This window comes from Hypanus sabinus, chromosome 14, assembly GCF_030144855.1.
Source record: "Hypanus sabinus isolate sHypSab1 chromosome 14, sHypSab1.hap1, whole genome shotgun sequence".
NCBI lineage: Eukaryota > Metazoa > Chordata > Chondrichthyes > Myliobatiformes > Dasyatidae > Hypanus > Hypanus sabinus.
The window spans coordinates 59863684-59885545 of record NC_082719.1 but is presented as its reverse complement, the minus strand read 5'-3'; the positions used below and the strand labels follow the sequence as shown (position 1 = coordinate 59885545).

General features: G+C 38.5%; 1 protein-coding gene across 2 annotated transcripts in view; it reads left to right on the top strand.

Annotated features, from left to right (window-relative positions):
* The window catches only part of asah1b (N-acylsphingosine amidohydrolase (acid ceramidase) 1b), a 39541-nt gene extending 20420 nt beyond the window's left edge, over window positions 1-19121 (top strand). For both annotated transcript variants that reach the window (XM_059989295.1, XM_059989297.1), the window contains exons 3-14: window positions 1598-1688; window positions 2459-2545; window positions 5842-5920; window positions 9187-9261; window positions 9644-9689; window positions 10881-11025; window positions 12876-12930; window positions 13753-13834; window positions 14109-14240; window positions 15825-15948; window positions 16185-16241; window positions 18761-19121. In XM_059989295.1, the coding sequence (XP_059845278.1) occupies window positions 1598-1688; window positions 2459-2545; window positions 5842-5920; window positions 9187-9261; window positions 9644-9689; window positions 10881-11025; window positions 12876-12930; window positions 13753-13834; window positions 14109-14240; window positions 15825-15948; window positions 16185-16241; window positions 18761-18850 (1063 nt within the window). In that variant the 3' untranslated portion in view covers window positions 18851-19121. The remainder of the gene's footprint in view (window positions 1-1597; window positions 1689-2458; window positions 2546-5841; window positions 5921-9186; window positions 9262-9643; window positions 9690-10880; window positions 11026-12875; window positions 12931-13752; window positions 13835-14108; window positions 14241-15824; window positions 15949-16184; window positions 16242-18760) is intronic.
* The last annotated feature ends 2741 nt before the right edge of the window (window positions 19122-21862 follow it).

Genomic DNA, 21862 nt, shown 5'->3' with positions numbered 1-21862 from the left:
ATTTTGACTTATCATTCTCTAGTTATAATAGCATTTTTTTATTACTCCAAAATAAATATTTAATGCCATATTACATTAATTGTGGGTACTCAGTGTGTGCAGCACAACTGGCTGGTGTGTTTACAGACATTTTTAATCTGTCCCTCTCCCAGTGTAGAGTGCCCTCCTGTTCCTGTACCTAAAAGACCAAGGTAACATGTCTGAACAACTGGCACCCTGTCGCACTCACCTCAATAATAAGAGGCTGGTCAAGGACTACATCTGCAGCATGCTACCACCCACACCGAACCCCCTATAATTCGCCTACCGACACAACCGATCAACAGATGACACAATAGTCACAGCTCTACACACCATCCTTACACATCTGGAGAAGAAGGATGCTTATGTGAGACTGCTGTTCTTGGACTACAGTTCAGCATTCAATACCATATTGCCCTGCAGGCTTGAACAGAAGCTCAGAGACCTCAGCCTTCACCCTACCTTGTGCAGCTGGATCCTGGACTTCCTGTAAGATCACTGGCCGGTGGTAAGAGTGGGCTCCCTCACCTCTGACCCTCAACACAGGTGACCCTCAGGGCTGTGTACTAAGCCCCTTCCTTTACTCCCTGTATACTCATGACTGTGTCACCACCCACAGCTCCAATCTGCTAACTAAATTTGCTGAAGACACTACACTGATGATAGCCTACAGGGAAGAATTCATCTCTCTGACACAGCAGTGATGTCAAGAAAACAACCTCTCCCTCAATGTCACAAAAACAAGAGGAGCTGATTGTGGACTACAGGAGGAATGGAGACAGGCTAACCCCTATTGACATCAATGGATCTGGGGTTGAGAGGGTGAACAGCTGTAAGTTCCTCAGCATAAACATCACCCAGGATCGAGGTGGTCTGTACATACTGGTTGTGTGGTGAAAAAGCCTCTTTCACCTCAACGGTTGAAGAAATATGGGCCCCCAAATCCTAAGAGCTTTCTACAGGGGCACAACTGAGAGCATCCTGACTGGCTGCATCACTATAATACCCTCAATCTCAGGGCTCTGCAGAGAGTGTTGTGGACAGCCCAGTGCATCTGTAGATGTGAACTTCCCGCTATTCAGGACATTTACAAAGACAGGTATGTAAAAAGGACCCGAGTCACCCCAACCATAAACTGTTCCAGCTGCTACCATCTGAGAAACGGTACCGCAGCATAAAAGCCAGGACCAACAGGCTCCGGGACAGCTTCTTCCATCTGGCCATCAGACTGATTAATTCATGTTGACACAACTATGTTTCTATGTTATATTGACTCTCCTGTTGTACATACTATTATAAATTACTATATATTATACATTGCACATTTAGACAGACACGTAATGTAAAGATTTTCACTCCTCACGTATATGAAGGATGTAAGTAATAAAGTCAATTCCATTCAACTCAATTGTAATTAATGTTTTACCGTGTTGAAGACTCCTTGAACCAAAATATTCACTTTTGTACACCCCACTGATGAACTGCCAACAGCTTCCAACATTCTGCTTTTGTTTCAGATTTCCAGCATCTGTAGTTTGAGTTTTGATCTAACTTTCCTGCTGTATTATGTTTACAGGTTCAAGGGACATGTTCCATGGTACAAGATAAATCTTGATTCCACTCCACGTAAAAGATGGAACCAATTGATTAATGATAAAAAAGTGGAGGTATGTGACTATCATCTATTGTGGATACATATTTAAGTACATAATTTAAGTTTTGTTTTGTTAATACACTTCCGTTCATTCATTGCGAATCTCTGAATTCTGAATACTTACAATGTGAGCTCAACTGTGAATAATGTTTGCCAGCACGAGATACCCCAAAGCCTTCAGCACCAGCACCCAGAGGGGTATGGCAAGGAAAACATACTGAGAAGAAACACAGGGCACAACATAAGGAGTATTTTCCTAAAATATCTTCTAAAAGGGAAATAATTTGTTTACAAAGTACATCTGTTGAATTATAATAGTTTCCATGTCTTCATTTTTTAGGCATGAGTATGATGAAATCTTCTAGTTAACCACTGTAACTTCTGACAATAGTGTTCATTGTGCTTTTTTTAATATGAATTTGGTATAATCTACTTCACCTGTGCCAGATGAGCAAAAATATAAAACTGTTAGCGTGAATTTTCTTTGTATTAAGCTATAGTTGTTCATTTGTGTTGTATTGTAATGTTAGTAACAATCTCTATTGTGTCATTTTGAAGATAATCCATCCATTTGAAATCTTTCTCATCCGTCAGTTTTGCACAGACCATTCTTTGCCGCCACCCCCTCTCCCCGATCGATTCTGAATTCACGTTTAGTTCTGTTAATTTGTCAAAAAATAATGGGGAAATAAAGCTACCAGCATCTATGGCACTAACAGCTTTACAAAGTGATTAAATGGAATCCAAATTAATCTTATAAACATGTTATCTTATTCATTTCAGCTGACCAATTTAATCCAGGTAATCAAGGACATGGCAATTGATTTCTTTCCCAGTGGAAAATTAATTGAGCTTGTGGATAAAGGTTTGGTAAGGATATTTTTTGACTTTGATTCAATGTTTCAAAGTAATTGAGATTTCAATCAATCCACGTATATAACAAAACAATTACAGCACGGAAACAGGCCATCTCAGCCCTTCTGGTCATTGCGGAACGCTTACTCTCACCTGGTCCCACCTACCTGCACTCATCCCATAACCCTCCAATCCTTTCCTGTCCATATACCTATCCAATTTTACTTTAAATGACAGTATCAAACCTGCCTCTACCACTTCTACTGGAAGCTTGTTCCACACAGCTACCACTCTCTGAGTAAAGAAATTCCCCCTCGTGTTTCCCTTAAACTTTTTCCCCTTAACTCAATTCATGTCCTCTTGTTTGAATCTCCCCTACTCTCAATGAAAAAAGCCTGTCCATGTCAACTCTATCTATCCCCCTCATAATTTTAAATACCTCTATCAAGTCCCCCCTCAACCTTCTATGCTCCAAAGAATAAAGACCTAACTTGTTCAACCTTTCTCTGTAACTTAGGTGCTGAAACCCAGGTAACATTCTAGTAAATCTCCTCTGTACTCTATTTTGTTGACATCTTTCCAATAATTTGGTGGCCAGAACTGTACACAATATTCCAAATTTGGCCTCACCAGTGCCTTGTACAATTTTAACATTACATCCCAACTCCTCTTTTAAATCTTTTTATTAATTTTAAACAAACATAAATGAAACGTGAATACAAAAAGCTTGAGAGTACATAATTAACAGGTTAAGGTATAAATACAAATAGATGATAATCCATATATAATAACCTCCCAAACTCATAGTAGTTACACAAAATGGAGTAAATAAACCCCCCCCCCCAAAAAAGAAAAAAAAACCTAACCAACATGGGCCATTGCATTATATCAAATATACACAGTGGCACTGTAACTCCGCACCTCCATCCAAATAATTAAGGATAACAAAAGTAAGATTTAGGAAAAGTCAGTTTAGCTCATATGAAAATGTTGAATAAATGGACTCCAAGTTTCTTCAAATTTAACTGAAGGGTCAAAGACAACACTTCTAATTTTTTCTAAATTCGAACAAGAAATAGTTTAAGAAAACCACTGAAATATAGTTGGAGGATTAATTTCTTTCCAGTTCAGTGGGATAGATCTTCTAGCCATTAATGTAACAAATGAAATCATCCGCCGGGCTGAGGGGGATAAACAACAGTTATCCACCATTGGAAAGCTGAAAATTGCAGTAATAGGATGCGGTTGCAATTTGATATTCAGAACTGTTGAAATAATACCGAAAATATCTTTCCAATAATTTTGCAAAACAGGGGCAAGACCAAAACATGTGGGTCAATGAAGCAACTTCAGAATGACATCTGTCACAGGTTGGATTAACATAAGAATAAAATCGAGCAAGTTTATCCTTGGACATGTGAGCCCTATATATGACCTTAAATTGTATTAGGCATGTTTAGCACAAATAGAAGAAGAATTGACTAATTATAAAATTTTCTCCCACTGCTCAGTGGGTATAAGACAGTGAAGTTCTTTTTCCCATTCCTTCTTAATTTCTTCTGATACTCTGGCTGTATTTTCATGATCATATTATAAATGATGGCTACTAAACCCTTCTGGCAAGGATTCAGAGCTAAAAAATGTTTCCGTAATGTCCATTGGACATAATTTCGGAAAAAACTGTAACATATTATTCAAGAAATTTCTAACTTGCAAGTATCTGAAAAAATGAGTTTTAGGCAAATTATATTTATCGGATAGCTGTTCAAAGGACATAAAACTGTTATCTAAAAATAGATCACGAAAACATGTTATACCTTTTGTTTTCCATAATACAAAGGCTTGTCCATAAAAGAGGGCTGAAAAGAAACACGAGATATAATAGGGCTTGATAAGATAAACTTATTCAAGCCAAATAATTTACAAAATTGAAACCATATTCGTAATGTATGTTTAACTATAGGTTTAGTTATTTGTTTATTCAGTTTAGATAAAGCAAATGGAAGTGAAGATCCTAAAATAGAAAACAATGAGAAGTCTTGTACAGATTGACACTCCAAATTTACCCATTGTGGGCAAGGTGCTATAATCGATTCTTGTGTCCAAAATATTAAATATTGAATATTAACTGCCCAATAGTAAAATCTTAGGTTTGGCAAAGCCAAACCACCATCCTTCTTAGGCTTCTGTAAATATTTTTTACTTAGTCTAGGATATTTATTCTGCCGCACCTACGAGGATATTTTGGAGCCAATAATATCAAAAAAAGATTTAGGAATAAAAATTGGTAATGCTTGAAATAAATATAAAAATTTGGGTAATACTATCATCTTGATAGCATTAATTCGACCAACCAATGACAAAGATAATGGGGACCATCTGGTAACAAGTTGCCTGATTTGGTCAATTAAAGGTAAAAAATTAACTTTAAATAAATCCTTATGTTTCTTGGTAATTTTGATACCCAAGTAAGTAAAATGATCTGTGACAACTGTAAATGGTAAATGTTTATAGATTGAAACTTGCATATTTAATGGAAATAGTTCACTCTTATTAAAATTCATGTTGTAGCCAGAAAAGCTACTAAACTGAGCAAGCAAGGGTTAAATAGCAGGAATAGATCTCTCAGGGTCAGATATGTATAGTAACAAATCATCAGCATATAATGATAACTTATAAGTCCCTTCCCTACGGGTAATACCAAAAATATTAGATGTTTCACGAATGGCAATGGCTAAAGGTTCTTACATCCCAACTCCTGTACTCAATGCTTTGATTTATAAAGGCCAGCACACCAAAAGCTTTCTTCAGCACCCTATCCACATGAGATTCCACCTATGCACTATGCACCATTATTCCTAGATCACTCTGTTCTACTGCATTCCTCAATGCCCTACCATTTACCATGTATGTCCTATTTTGATTAGTCCTACCAAAATCTACTATCAGCATTAATTGGTTGATTACCTGATTATCTTGTCTGTAAAATCATTGTGATTCTGAGCCCCAGATACTTTATTCCTTGTTAGATTTTGTTAGAAACAAGGAAGTCTATGGAATAACATTACATCTGACCTGCATTAAAGCTGCATTAAAACTTTGCAAAGTGGTGCTCAGCTTGGAATCTCATGTGAATCCCGATATCGTAAATTCTCTCTCATCAAGTTAATGAATTTTAAGCTGCGTGAGTGCCAGTTAACTAATCCCTAGCTGTCCAGTTTAGGAGTTAAGTGCACAGAATAAGATGGCAGTTTGGACTTTTTTCAGATTTCAGTATCATCTTAATATCGTAAACATATCTTTACTTTCAGGCTCCTCTTGTAGATACACTTCCTTCTCCATTTGATGAAGAACTAAAGGGAATTGCTGATGTATCTGGTGTGCCTTTGGGTATGATACATATTGTATAATAAATGTTACCTGTCATAGAAATTCTGTTATTGTGTTAGATGTACTATAAGTATGGATACCGTTGCTCACGAATGTTGACTAAAATATATTACATCTATAGCACTCTTCCCAAAGAATATTCAGGTTTACTAAACAAAGTTCACTTCTGATATGATGTGGTGTTCCAGTTTTAGAACTATTTTTGTTGGTTTTTAAAAACGATCATTCATGATGTTCAGTCCTTACCTGACCTATTTTATTACTGAAGCAGATTGAACAAACCTACTGCCTTCATCACATTTGGGAAAGGAAGTTTATTGCTAATGTCACCCATTCCCTTTAATGTTTACCTGGTTTAAGGTACAATGGATTCCGGTTAATTGGTCCGTCGGTTAATTAGGGCAGCTGCTTATTTTGGGGCAACTCAAGAATAAGAACAAACAGTGAAAGTAGCCAGGACTCCATGTTTATTTGGGATGCTATGATTAATTGGTATGGGAGACTGCTACCAAACAGTTTCTGAATGGTGTCAGTCACGTGCACTTGTGTGGCTGTTAGTCACTACACCGTGCTTAGAACAATTTTTAAATCGTGTCACTTGTATATTTAGGTTCAAAGATTAGCAATTTTTGTCACTGATAGTTGATAAGAAATAAGCAGTAAGACCATTCAGAACTGTTTTCAAGCATTCAGAAATGGAGATTCCAGAAATAGCCAGGGGTGAAAATGAAATACTACTACTTCATTACTTCAACAAGTTATGAACCTCAAAGAATTTGAAGCTATCTTGAATGTTACAATGAAAATGAAGATTTGGAGGATGCAATCATTGAAGGCATTGCATGAAGGCAGTCCATTATCTACTCAAGGTGTCTGCATTGATTTTGCGCCTAATCTGCCATTCATCAATATTGTGACTGACCTTTATCTCAGTATTTCCTACCTGCCCCAAGCCCACATCTCTTTAATAGCCAGAAATCTATTAAGCTGTGATTTGGATGAACACAATGATTGAGCCTCCACAGGCCTTCAGAGTAGAGAACTACAAAGATACACCACACTTTGAGTGAAAAATATTCTCCCCAACTTAGCCCTAAAAGTCTTTCTCCTTGTTCTGAGACTCTGACCCTTGATTCTAGATTCTTCAACCAAGGGAAACCTGTCAACCCCAGTAAGGATTTTAAGGTTTATAGAAATCTCATTCAGTTAAAGTCCATAGAATACAGGGCAGTTCAATCAATGTTTCCTCAAATGGCAAATCTGTTATTCCAGGAACCAGTCTGATAAATCTCTATTCTCTCTATCCTCCAAGAGGACCACAACCTTATGGTAGGGTTTGGAGGTTTTCGTCCCTCAGTGATCTAGAGAGCAATGTTGGCTGGAGTCAGGTTTCTTGTAGGGTCACCCATACCAAACAGGTCAAAGGGTAGAGGCCAGAATAAGAGTGGCCCACCAGTCCTCCAGGTTTAGGGATTCAACTCAGAGCTAACAATCCTGACTGGTCAAAAAAAAGGTGGTTATGGAAAGAGCAGAGAAGAATCCTTCTGTAGCTATGTGTGACAGAGATGGAGGACCTCTATCACTGCCCTAAGCACCAATGGCATAATGGGCAGTAATTTTCTCTAAGGGTGTAGACTTTTTTTTAGGTAATATACATCTTTCAAAGCTAACTACAATGATTTGTTGTTGTAGTGTTATCAGTGTCCTCCTTAATTGCCATGTAGATAGAAATCTCACCATAAAATAATGTTCAGCTCCAAATCTGTTTTGCAGATGGTGCATTGTAATCCTTGCTCTTCCTTAAGTAAAATGGATTCCTCAACTTTTATCCCAGATTTTTCCTAATCATATATTCCCCCTTCAAACCCCATCTCTCTGTGTAACAGCCGCTTCATTTTGATTCCTCAGTCAGTTTACTGTGGCTTTAATGGACCTACAGGTATCATTCTCAACCATTTCTCTGCCTCCACCCCCCCCCCCCCCCCATTAACTAATTCTGAGTGTTTAAGATCTGAGATTAAATTTCACTCCAGTTTTTTTTTAAGCATTTGTTTGTTTCATTCTGCATATTCAGTGGCAACAACTCCATGGTTAGGTTCTTCGGGGGTAAAAATCCTTCAGATTAACTATAATACCAGATGTACTGGAAGCCTTGTTTTGTCTCCTGTTTTAAATTGTGCCTTATCACATCTAGTGTTGGAGAAATTATGTACTATTAAGTTTTGTAGACCTAGAAGAGAGGAATACAAACTAAATGCAGGCAGATAAGATTATTAGATTGCCTCCATAAGGGGTCATACATGAATGGCCACAACAACGACGGATCAAGATCGAAAAGGAAAGTCGACGAGTCAATAGCTGTTACTGTTCTCTCTCGTTCTCTCCCTCTCTCCCTCTCCACAGCGACCAACAACTACCGCAGGCTGCATGAACTGACCTGAACTTTATATTTCCATCTGACAATTCATTATCCCCTAGACAACGATAGGGTGGGCCAGGGTACCTGTTCTTGTGCTGTGCTAATTTCAGTCAAGAATGTTCTAAATTTGTTAACCAGTTTTCTGAAGTTAGTGTTTACTTTTATGATATGACCAAAGATATCTTTGCAGACTTCCATCATGTTTAAGCCCAGTTACAGGCATTATTAACATTTAGCTAATACCAAGAAATCACATATAGGAGCGAAGATTTGTATTTCACTTACAATGAGATTTCTCCTAATAGTTGCTGTGTTTAGTGCTTAAGGTCAAAGAAGAGTGATCATAATTCTACAGTCTTAGTGAATAGTTTATCTTGCCATATGGTGAATTACTACTACAAATCAAGCTTTAATCTGGTGGCTTTGTATCTATCTTAACTTCATTGAAGTTTAATTTGTGAGCACAATAAACTGGGGCAGTCTCCATCTAGTTTATATATGGTACTTAACTACTTTTGTGTCACTTTTGAACTATCACCTCATTCAGACTTCCTCTTGAAGAAGCTGTAGAGGTTGGGAGTATTCCAATTTTGGGGTACAGTAAGTGGAGTTTTGCATAATTTCTGTCCATGATGTGGGAGTGTGGTGCTATTAGGGCATTCCCAAAGCGGAAAACTGCTCTTTCCCAAGTAGGATTGCCCTGTCCTGTGAATATACAAGTCTCCAGAAAACTAAGGAGAAATTTAAGTGTAGTTTCAAATTGGAAAATGTGTAGATGTGATGTTTTCAGTTTGGGAAGAAATTCAAAACTGGCCACCTTTTAACCACATTTTTCTTCCATTATCAGGAGAAATTATGCTCTTTAATATCTTCTATGAAGTGTTTACGGTGTGCACGTCACTTGTAGCTGAAGACAAAGCAGGTATGTCAACATTAGGAATGATTTCTCAACCACAGTTCTGTTGGTCTGTTTTATTGGTGTGGGTAAAAAGAGTAAACTCATCAACAATTCTTGGATAAGAAGTATTCCTGAATGTTTTTAGAGCTAGATATGTATCAACTGCTTGAACTGCTTTTTCTTAAGAGAACCTTACTCACCTTTGTCAGAGCATGTGCAGAACCTAAAATGACAAAATCTTTGATTTGTGTTTTTATTTCAAGTTAACATTTTTCTACATAGTGTATTTTGTTTTCTTTTCCTGTGGGAGACAAGTTTGAAAGCATGAGATAGTGGACTGAATGGCATTGACGTTGGTGAGATCAATATAAAAGAAAAGCTGAACAAATGTTATCCTTTCTTTCAGGGAAATTGTATCATGCTAGAAATCTGGATTTTGGATTATTCCTTGGGTAAGAGTTTGATTTTGATTTTTTTAAAAGATGATGTTAATGATTTAGGTTTTAGAACTAATCAACTTATTTGAAGGATTGCTTCAAATTGCTAGATTTGATGGCTGTTTCGAATTGTATTTAAAATTCTAAGGAGAAACTTGATACCAGAAATGGTTTTCTGTAGCAACACAAGGAGAGGAGGTTCTGTGGTAAAATGGTGACCTTCGATTGAACGTGTATACTCTTAACACAGTGATCACTTTGGTGATGGCTTCTCCTTTAGATTATCATATTTTTGGCTTATTTTAATATTTTTGGAACTTGCTAACAGTTTAACCTAAATGATTATTGGTTCAACTTGAACCTGTTTCAAGTTACCAGCTCTTGTCTACATTGGAAGGTGGAGTACTAAAATTGATAACAGGTTCCTGATCAAGTGTGCCAGTTCATCGGTCTCACATAAACCTGGAAGTCCATGTGTGGAAGTGGGTACTTGGGGTCATTTCCCAGACGAAACATCTTCAGTTAGAAGAGATGAGAAAATAATCAGTTGGTTAATTTAATAATCTCCTCGATAGATCTGTTGAGCAGCCATTGGTGCACCTATCTGCAGTCAAGATGAACAGTCTTCCAACATCTTGAGGCTTTTTAACCTAGTCCTCCAATTATCATCCTAAATATTATTCTTGAACAAATTAGTTGTGTTTTGCTTGATCTTGCCACATTCAGAATCTTAATTGGCTAAATTGCTTGTATCTTGTGGAATGTCACCAATTTTTTTAATGTTGTACAGTTATTTATAACTGAGCATTTTATTGATATAAAAGTATGGCGGGAGAATGTTCTTTGATCGTAAGCAATGTTATGCTAGTTCCTGCCTTTGTCCATAAGAAGTTTGTACATTCTCCCCATGACTGCGCAGGTTTCCTCCCACAGCCCAAAGACGTACCAGTCGATAGGTTAACAGGTCATTATAAATTGTCTCCTGATTAGGCCAGGGTTAAATCAGGTGTTACTGGGCGGTGTGGCTCAAAGCGCCTAGTCTGCACTGTGTTTCAATAAAATAATCGTACAGGTCTTTCTGCTCAAACATCTTCATCATCATTACACAATCCACCTTTCATAGTTGTACTGTAACTCGGGGTTAATGGGCTGGGAAGGAAATGCAGTAATTCTAAGTATTGAGTATGTGTTTTCTTTCTTTTGCAGCTGGGATATAAAAAACAATAGCTGGATAATTCCAGAATATCTTAAACCGCTAACAGTTAACCTAGATTTCCAGAGGAACAATAGAACTGTTTTTAAGTCTACTAATTTTGTTGGATACGTAGGAATGTTGACTGGCATGAAACCGGTAAGCTCTTGCTGAACTGAAGCTCTCAGTATGTTCTCAGCTGTATTGATACAGCACCACCTACGGAATATTTTGTGGAATTACAATGTAATGCTTTATTTCTCAATAGTGTTCCAAATCATCCAAGGGTAAAGCATTCTATTTCAATGAGTGAGTTTCAGAAAATCACATTCTGGGTGGGGGCGGTGAGGTTTAGAGGGCCGTGACCTTAGTCTTGAATGTAAATCTGTTCCAACTATGATTCAGTTGAAAATATTCAGGCAGCTGACTTAGAAAGTTGTGGCTCCAAATCCCAACACAAGTCTATCAAAACCAATAATCCATTGCAGTACCGAAGGAGAAATTTTTTTGGCAAAAGTTGACTCTGATATCCTCTTTCCTTTGACAATGCACTGTGATAATTGGAGTCTTCTCTGCCCTGTGACTGACACTTGGAAAAGCACTGTTGATCAACAAATGAAGGGACTACATGCTGGTGGCTCACTCCTCTTCATGGTGTAACACTTACCACTGTTTCGCAGTCTCTATCACTACAGGAAAAATGATCAAAGAAAAATACTCACAGAAGGAGCTGATCTAGAAATATAAATCTCCAGCAAGCTTTCAATATAGTGAGCAGATGTATTCCTCTTCTCCCAGCCTGGAGTAATAGTTGAAAGTCCCCAAGTGTAAACTGTTCACTGCAGGCGATCAGCTAGTGTGGAACACAATGACTGATGATGTTGCTTTCCCCCATTGCTTCCTCCAAGGGCAGGGGGGAGCAGTGGTGCTGTAGGTCCATGATAGTGATATCCAAGACTACTGATGTTCATTTCTTCAGCATGTCAGCTGTTTTGGAATGAGCACTTTGTAGTGTCTCCCCATACAATGAGGCGTAGTAGTGTAAATGTTACAATCATGTTTAACTAAAATACCTTAATACCAACCAAAAGCCTACCGTACTTAGCTGGTCTGTACATTTGTACTTTTTACAAACCTTCCCCTTGGCCATCAACAGTACAGCCCAGTTACTGACGTCTTTTCCTGGATTTTGACTGGGTGCACTGGGATAAGCACCATTGCTGTCACCTGTCCCTGGGGATACTGCAGAGACCCAGCCTAGGCTGGGGAGGGGTGGAGCTTGCCAGCTCAGTTGTTTGAGTTATTTGGGATGTTGGTATATGCTCCTTGCACTGAACAAACCTGGCCTCCCACCGTGGTGAAGGACTAGAAAATTGTTGCAATGAGTAAAGATTGGATAAGCCAAGATTGTCTTCTATGGCAGAGTGAAGGCTGAGGGAAGAATTAACTGAGGGGTGTACATTTGAGAGGCCTACAGAGAATAAATGGGCAGAAACAGTTTCCTTTTGGTCAAAACCAAGTGGCATCTTCCTTGAGGACTCTGTGCCAAGGGGCATAGATTTAATGGAAATCATAGAAAGGTGAGATGGAAGATGAGAATTCTTTCACTTGGAGGACTCTAGTACTCTGGAGCTCGATGTCCAGGGAAGAAACTACAATTGATGGTGCCAGGAGAGAAAATACAATTGTATTTATTAAGTACTTGGATGTGTCCTTGGAAAGCTGAGACTTGCAGAGCTACGGACCTGGTGGTGAAAGGAGGAGAGTTCTCTCTGTTAGCCGGATGGCTTTCTCCTGTTTGGTAATTTGCCACAACTATACGTCTGCAACCAGGAGTTATCACGTTTCCCCCCCTTTCCCCCCCCCCCATTGCTAATGATTATTGGGCTGTTTCTCTTGAATATCCCAGCCCCTTGTTATGAGCCATATTGCAATGTTAAACATTTTGGCAATGTACAATGCAATTTAAGTACCTATGTAGCAGCTAACCCAGCTCTCTATCTTCACAGGGAACGTTTACACTTACAATGAATGAACGTTTTAGCATCGATGGGGGATATATTGGTAATTAATGTCCTCTGTAAAAATCAAACTCTTGAATTTAACCTTATTTATTTACTTTTTTCTTTATTGCACCAAAGCTGGTTAACATTAAACACAAACTAATACCATTGAGTGAAATGTTTAAAGAAACCTACAACATGTGATGTTTAAATCTCAAATTGTGCTGTCATTTGATTAGAAGCTTAACCAGCCAGATGCATACATACAGACAGGTGCAGAGGCACAGTTAGGGAGACATAGACACACAGGGAGACAGAGAGAGACAGACAAGAGAATTAAGTGAGCCATTTACAAGGCATAAATGAGAACTGTGGAAAACTCCATTGACTATCACCACACTCAATCACAGTAATGCTTACTATTTACAAGATGCAGTCCTGTTGCTAAGGTTTCTTTGACAGTCCCTCTCTCAGTATACCGTCACATAGTAGAACTTGGGTGGCAGTCATCTGGAGGCGCCACGACCACCAAGTACACGTTTGTGCATCGTTCTAATCGGGAATATAATGTTGCTACTTTAGTATGGCTGAGACAAAATTCTCAAAAGCCCTCTTAGCACTTTAGGATACCTTCACAAGATTCCAAGGTTCAGGATAACTACTCACCAATTTCAAATGTTGGTCTTTTCAGAAACATTAACAGACAAATAAGCATCAGCATTTTAAGTAGTTTTAGTATGACATCCTTTGTAGTCAGTAAGGAATGTGTCACATTTTACAAGAAGTATAAATGGAAATGATTTCTTTTTGGGAAAATCTAAAGGATTGATTGTATACACAGTAAAATTACAGCAGTTTTAGTCTTCCCTGACTTCTGTTACAGGCATCATTGAATGGATCCTGGGTAAGAGGAGTGGTGTATGGATGAGTTTCCTCACCCGATCAGTGCTGGAGAATGCCACCAGGTAGAGTGCTGGGTGAAATCGTATAAGTAGCAACTTCTCCTTCCAGATTTAGCTATTTATTAACTTTGTAAACTATAATTTCTAGATCATTTTGTTTGTAAACTTTCAAATAATCCATTCAAGTGCATTGTAAGCATTGGAAGAGTGATACGTATTAGTTGTTTGAAGTTTTGTTTTTCCACATTAAATCATCTTTATTTTAATGCTGAAATCTGTAAACTGGCTCATTTGAATTGAAGTTAAATCACCAAAAATAACAGCCTTTATCTTGCAGTTACACACAAGCCAAAGACCAGTTAGCTAATACGGAAATGTTAGCTCCTGCATATTTCATACTTGGTGGCAACCAGTCGGGTGAAGGTTGTGTAATCACGCGCTCGAGGAAGGCTAGTCTCGATATCTGGGAGTAAGTATATTACACAATCACAGAAAAGTTGCAACATACAAAGAGGGTATTTGTTCCTTTCAGTCTGTACAGCACTCTACTAAAGAGCATTCCTGTGAGTTCCAGTCACTCACCCTCCCCTCACCTTCAAAAGTCTTTTTTAGACAATTATCCATGTCTCTTTTGAACACCACAGTTGAATCTTGTTCCAGTACGCTTTGCCTTGCATTACAATCCAGACCTTAACTACTTGCTGCATAGAGGGGAAAAAAATTGCTAGCATGTAAATACTTTGCCAGTCCCTTTCCTTCTAGATGTAGTTGTTCTTGCCCCTTTCACCACTGGGACACTTCTGCTTTAAATGCAATCTGATCATGATTTTATATCCTTCTCTCAGATCCTTGCACAACTGCCTCTCTTCCAGAGAGAACATTCCAGCTTTTCTTATCTTTCAATATATGCAAACTCTCTCCTCCTGGGAGTCATTTCAGTGAATATCTTCTGCAACCCTAAAGCCTTCACATCTCCCCAAAGATGTGGTGACCCCCATCACCCAGGACATGCCCTCTTCTCATTGTTACTGTCAGGTGGGAGGTACAGAAGCCTGAAGGCACACTCGCGATTCAGGAACAGCTTCTTCCCCTCTGTCATCGATTTCTAAATGGACTTTGAACCCACTAGCTCACTGCTTTTTTTTTATTTTTTCTATTTTTGCTCTACTATTCTTATCAGTAATGTCTGTGTATACATTGTGTGTGTGTATATATATATACACACACACACACACAGACTAATTTATTTATTAAATACATAAAATTAATCATGTATTGAATTGTACTGCTGACAGTGATATTAAACCTGAATCTGATCATTAGTGATGATACACTGGAGATACCCATAAATGTCTCCGTTTATCAAGTTCAGCATCATGGAAACTTTTTCCAATCTATCTGGCCACTTTCAACAGATTATGCATCTGGACTGGCACACATATCTCACAGCTCTTGTACCCTTTTTGAATTGTGCCCTCTCTTTAAATCATCCTTTCTCTTACCAATGGATAGCATTTCATGCTCCTCAGGGTTACACTTCTTCTGTCACTTATCTGCTCAGTTCTTCAGATGGTCTGTGTCACCTTGAAGAACATTACTTCTCTCTTCACAGGTCACTACACCCCTAATGGTAGTGTCGTCTGTAAATTTGGAAATTTTGACCCATGTCCAGTCAATAATACTGTACATGATCCAAAACAGTGGTGCTAGATCTAGAATACCAGAGAAAGATTCAATGATATTGAATGGCACATGGATGATAGAAAATTGAAGAGCTCTGTAGGAGGAAGGGTTAGAATGACATTAGTGTAGGTTAAAAGGTCTGAACAATATCATGGGCTGAAGGCCCTATAATGTGCTATAATGGCCTATATTGTTCAAAGGGATGCTTGGTAATAACTCAAAGGGAAATGTATGGGGGAAAGTATCAAGTTCACTACCTAAAATCGCAGTGGACTTGAAGTTAATGTTGTCCGCTGGTCGTTTGAAAGGAGCAACTAATTGATTGAAAATGAGATTTTTTAGTGTTTAATATGTTTCTTGTATGAACTAGACTTGACCTTAAACGTGGCAGATGGTATGTGTTGGAGACAAATTATGACCACTGGAAGGAGCCATTGTTCCTGGACGATCGCAGAACTCCTGCAATGAAATGCATGAACCGAACAGCTCAGGCAGTAGGTCCTCTTTCTACCCAGATGTTTTTATTAGCAGTGTATTGTAATGTGGATGTAATCCTGTTTGGAAATTAGTATCTTTTGCATGTGAAAGCCACTCACGGACTGTAATTCACTGAATGAATCATGGGCGGGGAAGGGTTGATTCTAAGTTTTTTCTTAAAGGAAGTAATTTTGATGAAGATCTTTAGTTATTGGTGGATGCAATTCTTACTGTTTTGTTCTGTATGTTTCAGAAAATCTCTTTAGAAACTATTTATGACGTATTGTCAACCAAACCAGTTCTCAACAAGGTGAGTCTAACATGAAACTAGTCCTATCTTCCTTCCTTTCCCAACACTCCCAAACCAAGGTTAAATAGTACAATTATTTTCTGCCATAGGCTTTGCTTGTCCACTGTTTCAATTTAAATACAGTTTCCCTTCATCAAACCCTACTGGAAGAAAGCAGCTCTCACAAGCATCAAAGGTTCGACAATGACTACTGTCCTCCTTGAAGATAAAAGACCTCCTGGAGGCTTTTGGTAGTCTTGAACCAATTTATTGTATAACATTTGTGTTGAATGAAAATGCTGAGCTCAAAACCAACATTGAATTGGCTTATATATATATAAAAAAATGAGCTCCTGTCATAGCCGTGTGTCACCCCAGCACCATTTCTTTTCGAGGTCCAGGGAGCTCAGCCATTTGAAAATCCATAGTGCCATAACTAATCCATCACCAGTCATGAAAGTGGGGGGGAAACTGCCTTCACTATTAATCTGAAGTAAAAACAACTGCAAACATTCCGCAGCTCAGACAAGATCTGTGGAAGGAGAAGTTGTTATTGTTTCTGGTTGAAGTCCCTCATCAGAAGGTTCTGTGTCTCCAGTTACTTTGTTAATCACTTGGTGAAGGGAAGGTTATGCCTCAGGAGCCTGTTTGAATTCTTTGCGGAACGCACTACAGGGGTGGTGGTAGACGTGAGGCACATTTAAAAGACTCTTTGATAGGCACATGGATGAAAGAGAAATGGAGGGCTATGTCGGGGGGAGGGGGGGGCTAGACTGACCTTGGAGGAGGTTAAAAGGTCGGCACGGCATCATGGGCTGTCGGGCCTGTACTTTTGCTGTACTGTTCTATATCCTGTTACTATCCAGCAATGTTCAAGCATTTGTTCTCAGCTTGATTCCTGTTGCGAGTTCTTCTCTACATTTCTCAATCTGGGTTAGTAAGGTGTGTACATATCAGGAATAATTTAATTCCATTCTGCCAGCCAGAAATACCTAACCACAATACACAATCCTCCATTTGACCTGGGAGATTTTTAATCTTGTAAGACTACATGTAATTCAATAACTAAGACACTAAAAGGGAGGGTAGGAGAAATCAGTGTCAGCCCACACCTTGTGCAGTACTGATCACTGAAATATCATTCCTCAAACCGGTGTGAAAGAACTGAATAGTGAGGAAGAGAAAACACAGATTCAATTGTTCATAGGGAGACTAAACCACAGAATTGAGGACTGAGAAATGTTTTTATAAAGGGTTCTAATAGCTGCTTGTGGAAGAATCACAAGACAATGCTGGACATTCAGAACTTCTACCCCATCAGTGAGCTGCTCATTGGACTTGGTACAGACCACGTAACTGCTCGCTGCAGGAGATATTAGAGTTAATATGTGAAGACTGTGTGCAGTCTAACTGCCAGTAATAGTCTTGGATCTCAAGACCCTGTTGGACATTGATAATATAAAATACGGTTAATGAAGTTTCCCTGTCCATTGGCGAGATAAGACAATGGGGGAGCCTTGAGGTTTCAGTTGTAGTGAGATCTAGGCCTCAAGCCATGGTCTTGCCTGTTGCAGCAACCCAGGAAAGGAGACACCCGAGGCAGTGTAACTCAGAGTTCATGCTGGGTTAGGGGCTGGCCCCTTTTTGTCACTACTGCCGTTCGGTGTTTAGTTGGTGGAATAACAAGCTAGATTGCGTGCATATGTTCACCTACAGACTGCTGAGAACTGGTTGTTCTTGCCAATAACACCCATGAACCATTAGTTTTCACTCAGGGACTTGGGCTATATAAGTTTTTTGTCTGACTGTATCTTTCTGATATTCATTATCGTGCAGACATACTCAATAAGTCCAATAACCGTATTAGAAAGAATGAAAGACTGCACTAACAGGTCAATAACCAGTGTGCAAAGGACAACAAACTGTGCAAATACAAAAAGAAAGAAAATAAATAAATAAGCAATAAACATTGAGAACATGAGATGAAGAGTCCTTGAAAGTGAATCCATAGGTTGTGGGAACAGTTCAGAGATGGACAAGTGAAATTGACTGAAATTATCCCCTCGGGTTCAGGAGCACGATGGTTGAGGGGTAATAACTCTTCCTGAACCTGGTGGTATGAGTCCTGAGGCTCCTGTACCTTCTTCCTGATGGCAGCAGTGAGAGGAGAGCATGACCTGGATGCTGGGGTTCCCTGATGATAGATGCTGCTTTCCTGCAACAACACGCTGTGTAGATGAGCTATTTTATATGTGTCATATGTGCCTTGTACTATGTGTAACTGTTTTGCACCTGGGTCCCTGTGTTTTGTTTGGCTGTATTTATATATATTTGAATGACAAACTTGAAGTTGAATGGTACATTGAGAGTAGAGGAAGAGATAGTGAATTTCCCCTTAAATGTGGAATGCCACATGTTCGCAGTTGGAAATTTGAATTGTTAACTTGGCTTTGAGTTTTACTTCTGAAATTTATTTGTGCAAATTCTATAAATGCACCTATAAAAGGTACAAAAGATAATATATGTTTTGTATTTCACAGTTGACTACATACACCACTCTAATGGATGTGTCTGCAGGAACATTTGAATCATATCAACGTAACTGTCCAGACCCGTGTATGCCTTGGTAGAACACTCCACAAGATTGTAGAATAGTATTTCACTACTGTACCTGAATGTTTACAGGAAATTTGAACTGCGACAAAGATGTTTTAATTTAGTGTTAATTTGTTGTAGTTAAAGCTAATGAATTTAACTTTGTCTTCAGAGTTTGTTATAGAGAATTTTTGTGTTGTCAATTTGCCATGAAAAATGGCTTATTAATTCTTCTGTTTAAAGTAGCAAACTTGGTTATTTGTAAAATCACCACTTGCCTCTGTTTTAATAAAGATCTTTGTTAAAACTGAGTAAACCTTGCTTCACTTCTACTGTAACTCCTTTTCTAATGCTTCTTCTAGGTCAGTGATCCCCAAAGTAGGCAATAACATTCCCTGGTGGATAAAGATAAAGGGGGTGGTGGGGAGTGCTCACTAACAAGGGGGGGGTGCAGCTGAGTGATTACCGGCTTCAGTTAAGAAAATAATTTGACCCTCAGTGCCTCATAATTGATGACCGTGATCACATAATCACCTCATCGCTTGCTAACCCACTGTTCTCTTCGAATTTGCTCGAAGCACATAATAGCTGTTGAAAAGCAGTATGACACTTCTTTGTTTGGCATATCATGAGATATCTGGACTGAAGAGGTTGTGTTATTTCCAGGCCTGGCCTGTGTATGGTTGCCATTCACTGCTGTAGTGCAGTGTTAGCTAGTACAATTCGCATACTCTAAACACACAGTGACACAATCCCTATTAATTAGGGTATGGCGATCAATGGGGTAAAGTTCAGAATCTGCTCTTCCGAATGATTTTGACCACATTTGAAGGCTCTTTGAACATTTAAAGAGAATATATTCCAGTAAAACAAACAAGAACTTGGTGTATTTTCCAGTCGTTTTCATAACTTTCAGAAATGTAAAATACTTCAGAACATGCTTGCCAGCGATTCACAACAAAATAGTGATGGTTTGCATGCCTCACAACATTGCATTGTTCATTGCTAAATCTGAAAAGCCCCATACAAATGGTGAAGAACTCATTCTATCAGCAGTAAGGAAGACTGGGTACAGTTTTGCATAGGTCATCAGTCCATCAGTCCAAATTATTACAGTGATTCTGTTCAGTGGCAACTCTATTAAAAACTGAATAGATGAAATGTCTGAGAATATAGAGGACACATTGTGCAACATACTTAGGACAACAGAATTAGTCTGCAGTTCAGTGAGTCAACTTTGCAAAGTAACAAATCTTTGCTGCTTAGTTATGTTCACCATAAAAGATGAAAGCATGGTTAAAGAGTTGTTAGCTGCAATGGGACTAGAAACTGATACGAAGGAGGAGCCAATATTTTGGTTTCTTGAGCAATTTTTCAGAGAAGTATATACTGCTCACCAACATTCTAGCTTGTGCAATAGATGAGGCATCATCAAATGACAGGATACCACTTCGGGGTTATTACTTTCTTGAAAAAAACTGTACCTAATATTTATCTGTGTAATTCACAGACAATATTCTATCACTAAAAAACTAAGTGATTGGTTATACAAGTCATTAAATACTGTTATCATAGCAGTAAATAAAATCGGCCTGTTCTAATTCTCAGCTATTTCAAGAGGTTTGTGTTGAAAATAATGAAGAGTTTGTTACGCACTCAAGTCTGATGGTTCTCAAAAGGAAATTGTCTGAAACACTTCTATGCATGTTTTGAAACCATGAAAAAATTATTTGAAGACTTGAATGTTTTATTCAGTAATCAACTCAATATTCGGTTTGACATTGCTTATTTGTCATAAGTAATCAAATCTTCAGTTGCAAGGTAAATAAGGCAAATCTTGTCAAAGTAGTCCTCTCCACATTTCTAAGTTAGCCCTGTTTAAGAGCAACATAAGCAATTGGAACCTTTTCCAATACCCCAGCCTCTCTGAGTTGGAAGAGAAAGAATACAAGATGACAAACTTCAAGTGTACTGGGTGAGCTGTGTAAAGTCAGTCAAAAAGATTTCAGAATTGTCTCTCAATCCAAATTCCAGAGTGGGTAATGAATCCATTCCTGAACATTTGTAATGAGGATTTAACATGGAGGAAGAACTGATCTTTCTACAAAATGACTGAGCTGAAGCTAAGGTTCAAAAGAAGTATATCAAGACTTTCGATTGCAGAAAGAAATCTTTAAACACAATCCTGAACTGTGGAAAAAAGGTCAATATGTTTCTTAAATTGCCTTTCCAACATATTAAGTGGAGCAATGTTTCAGTGCAATTGCCCAATTTCTTTCAATGAAACAGACTGCAAATTACTGAATCTGGAGGTCTGAGACTCCTGAGTGACATTCAGCCTGATGTTGAGAAGCTGCTATCACCGCACCAAGCCCATCCATTGAAAGATGAAAAGTAGTGAACAGTTGAACTACTAATATACGCTTTAAAATTGTAGATGAAAATAATTTTTATAGTAATTAATCATTTTATTTGTTGCTTTAAATACAAACCCCATTTCCAGAAAAGTTGGGATATTTTCCAAAATGCAATAAAAACAAAAATCTGTGATGTTAATTCACATGAACCTTTATTTAACTGACAAAAGAACAAAGAAAAGATTTTCAATAGTTTTACTGACCAACTTAACTGTATTTTGTAAATATACACAAATTTAGAATTTGATGGCTGCAATACACTCAACAGAAGTTGGGACAGAGGCATGTTTACCATTGTGTTACATCACCTTTCCTTTTAATAACACTTTTTAATCATTTTGGAACTGAGGATACTAATTGTAGTAGATTTGCAATTGGAGATTTTGTCCATTCTTGCTGGATATAAGACTTCAGCTGCTCAACAGTCCGTGGTCTCCGTTGTCTGTTTCTCCTCTTGATGATGCGCCATACATTTTCAATAGGAGATAGATCTGGACTGGCAGCAGGACAGTCAAGCACACACACTCTGTGTCTACAAAGCCACGCTGTTGTAGCCTGTGCAGAATGTGGTCTGGCATTGTCCTGCTGAAATAAGCATGGACGTCCCGGGAAGAGACGTCGCCTTGATGG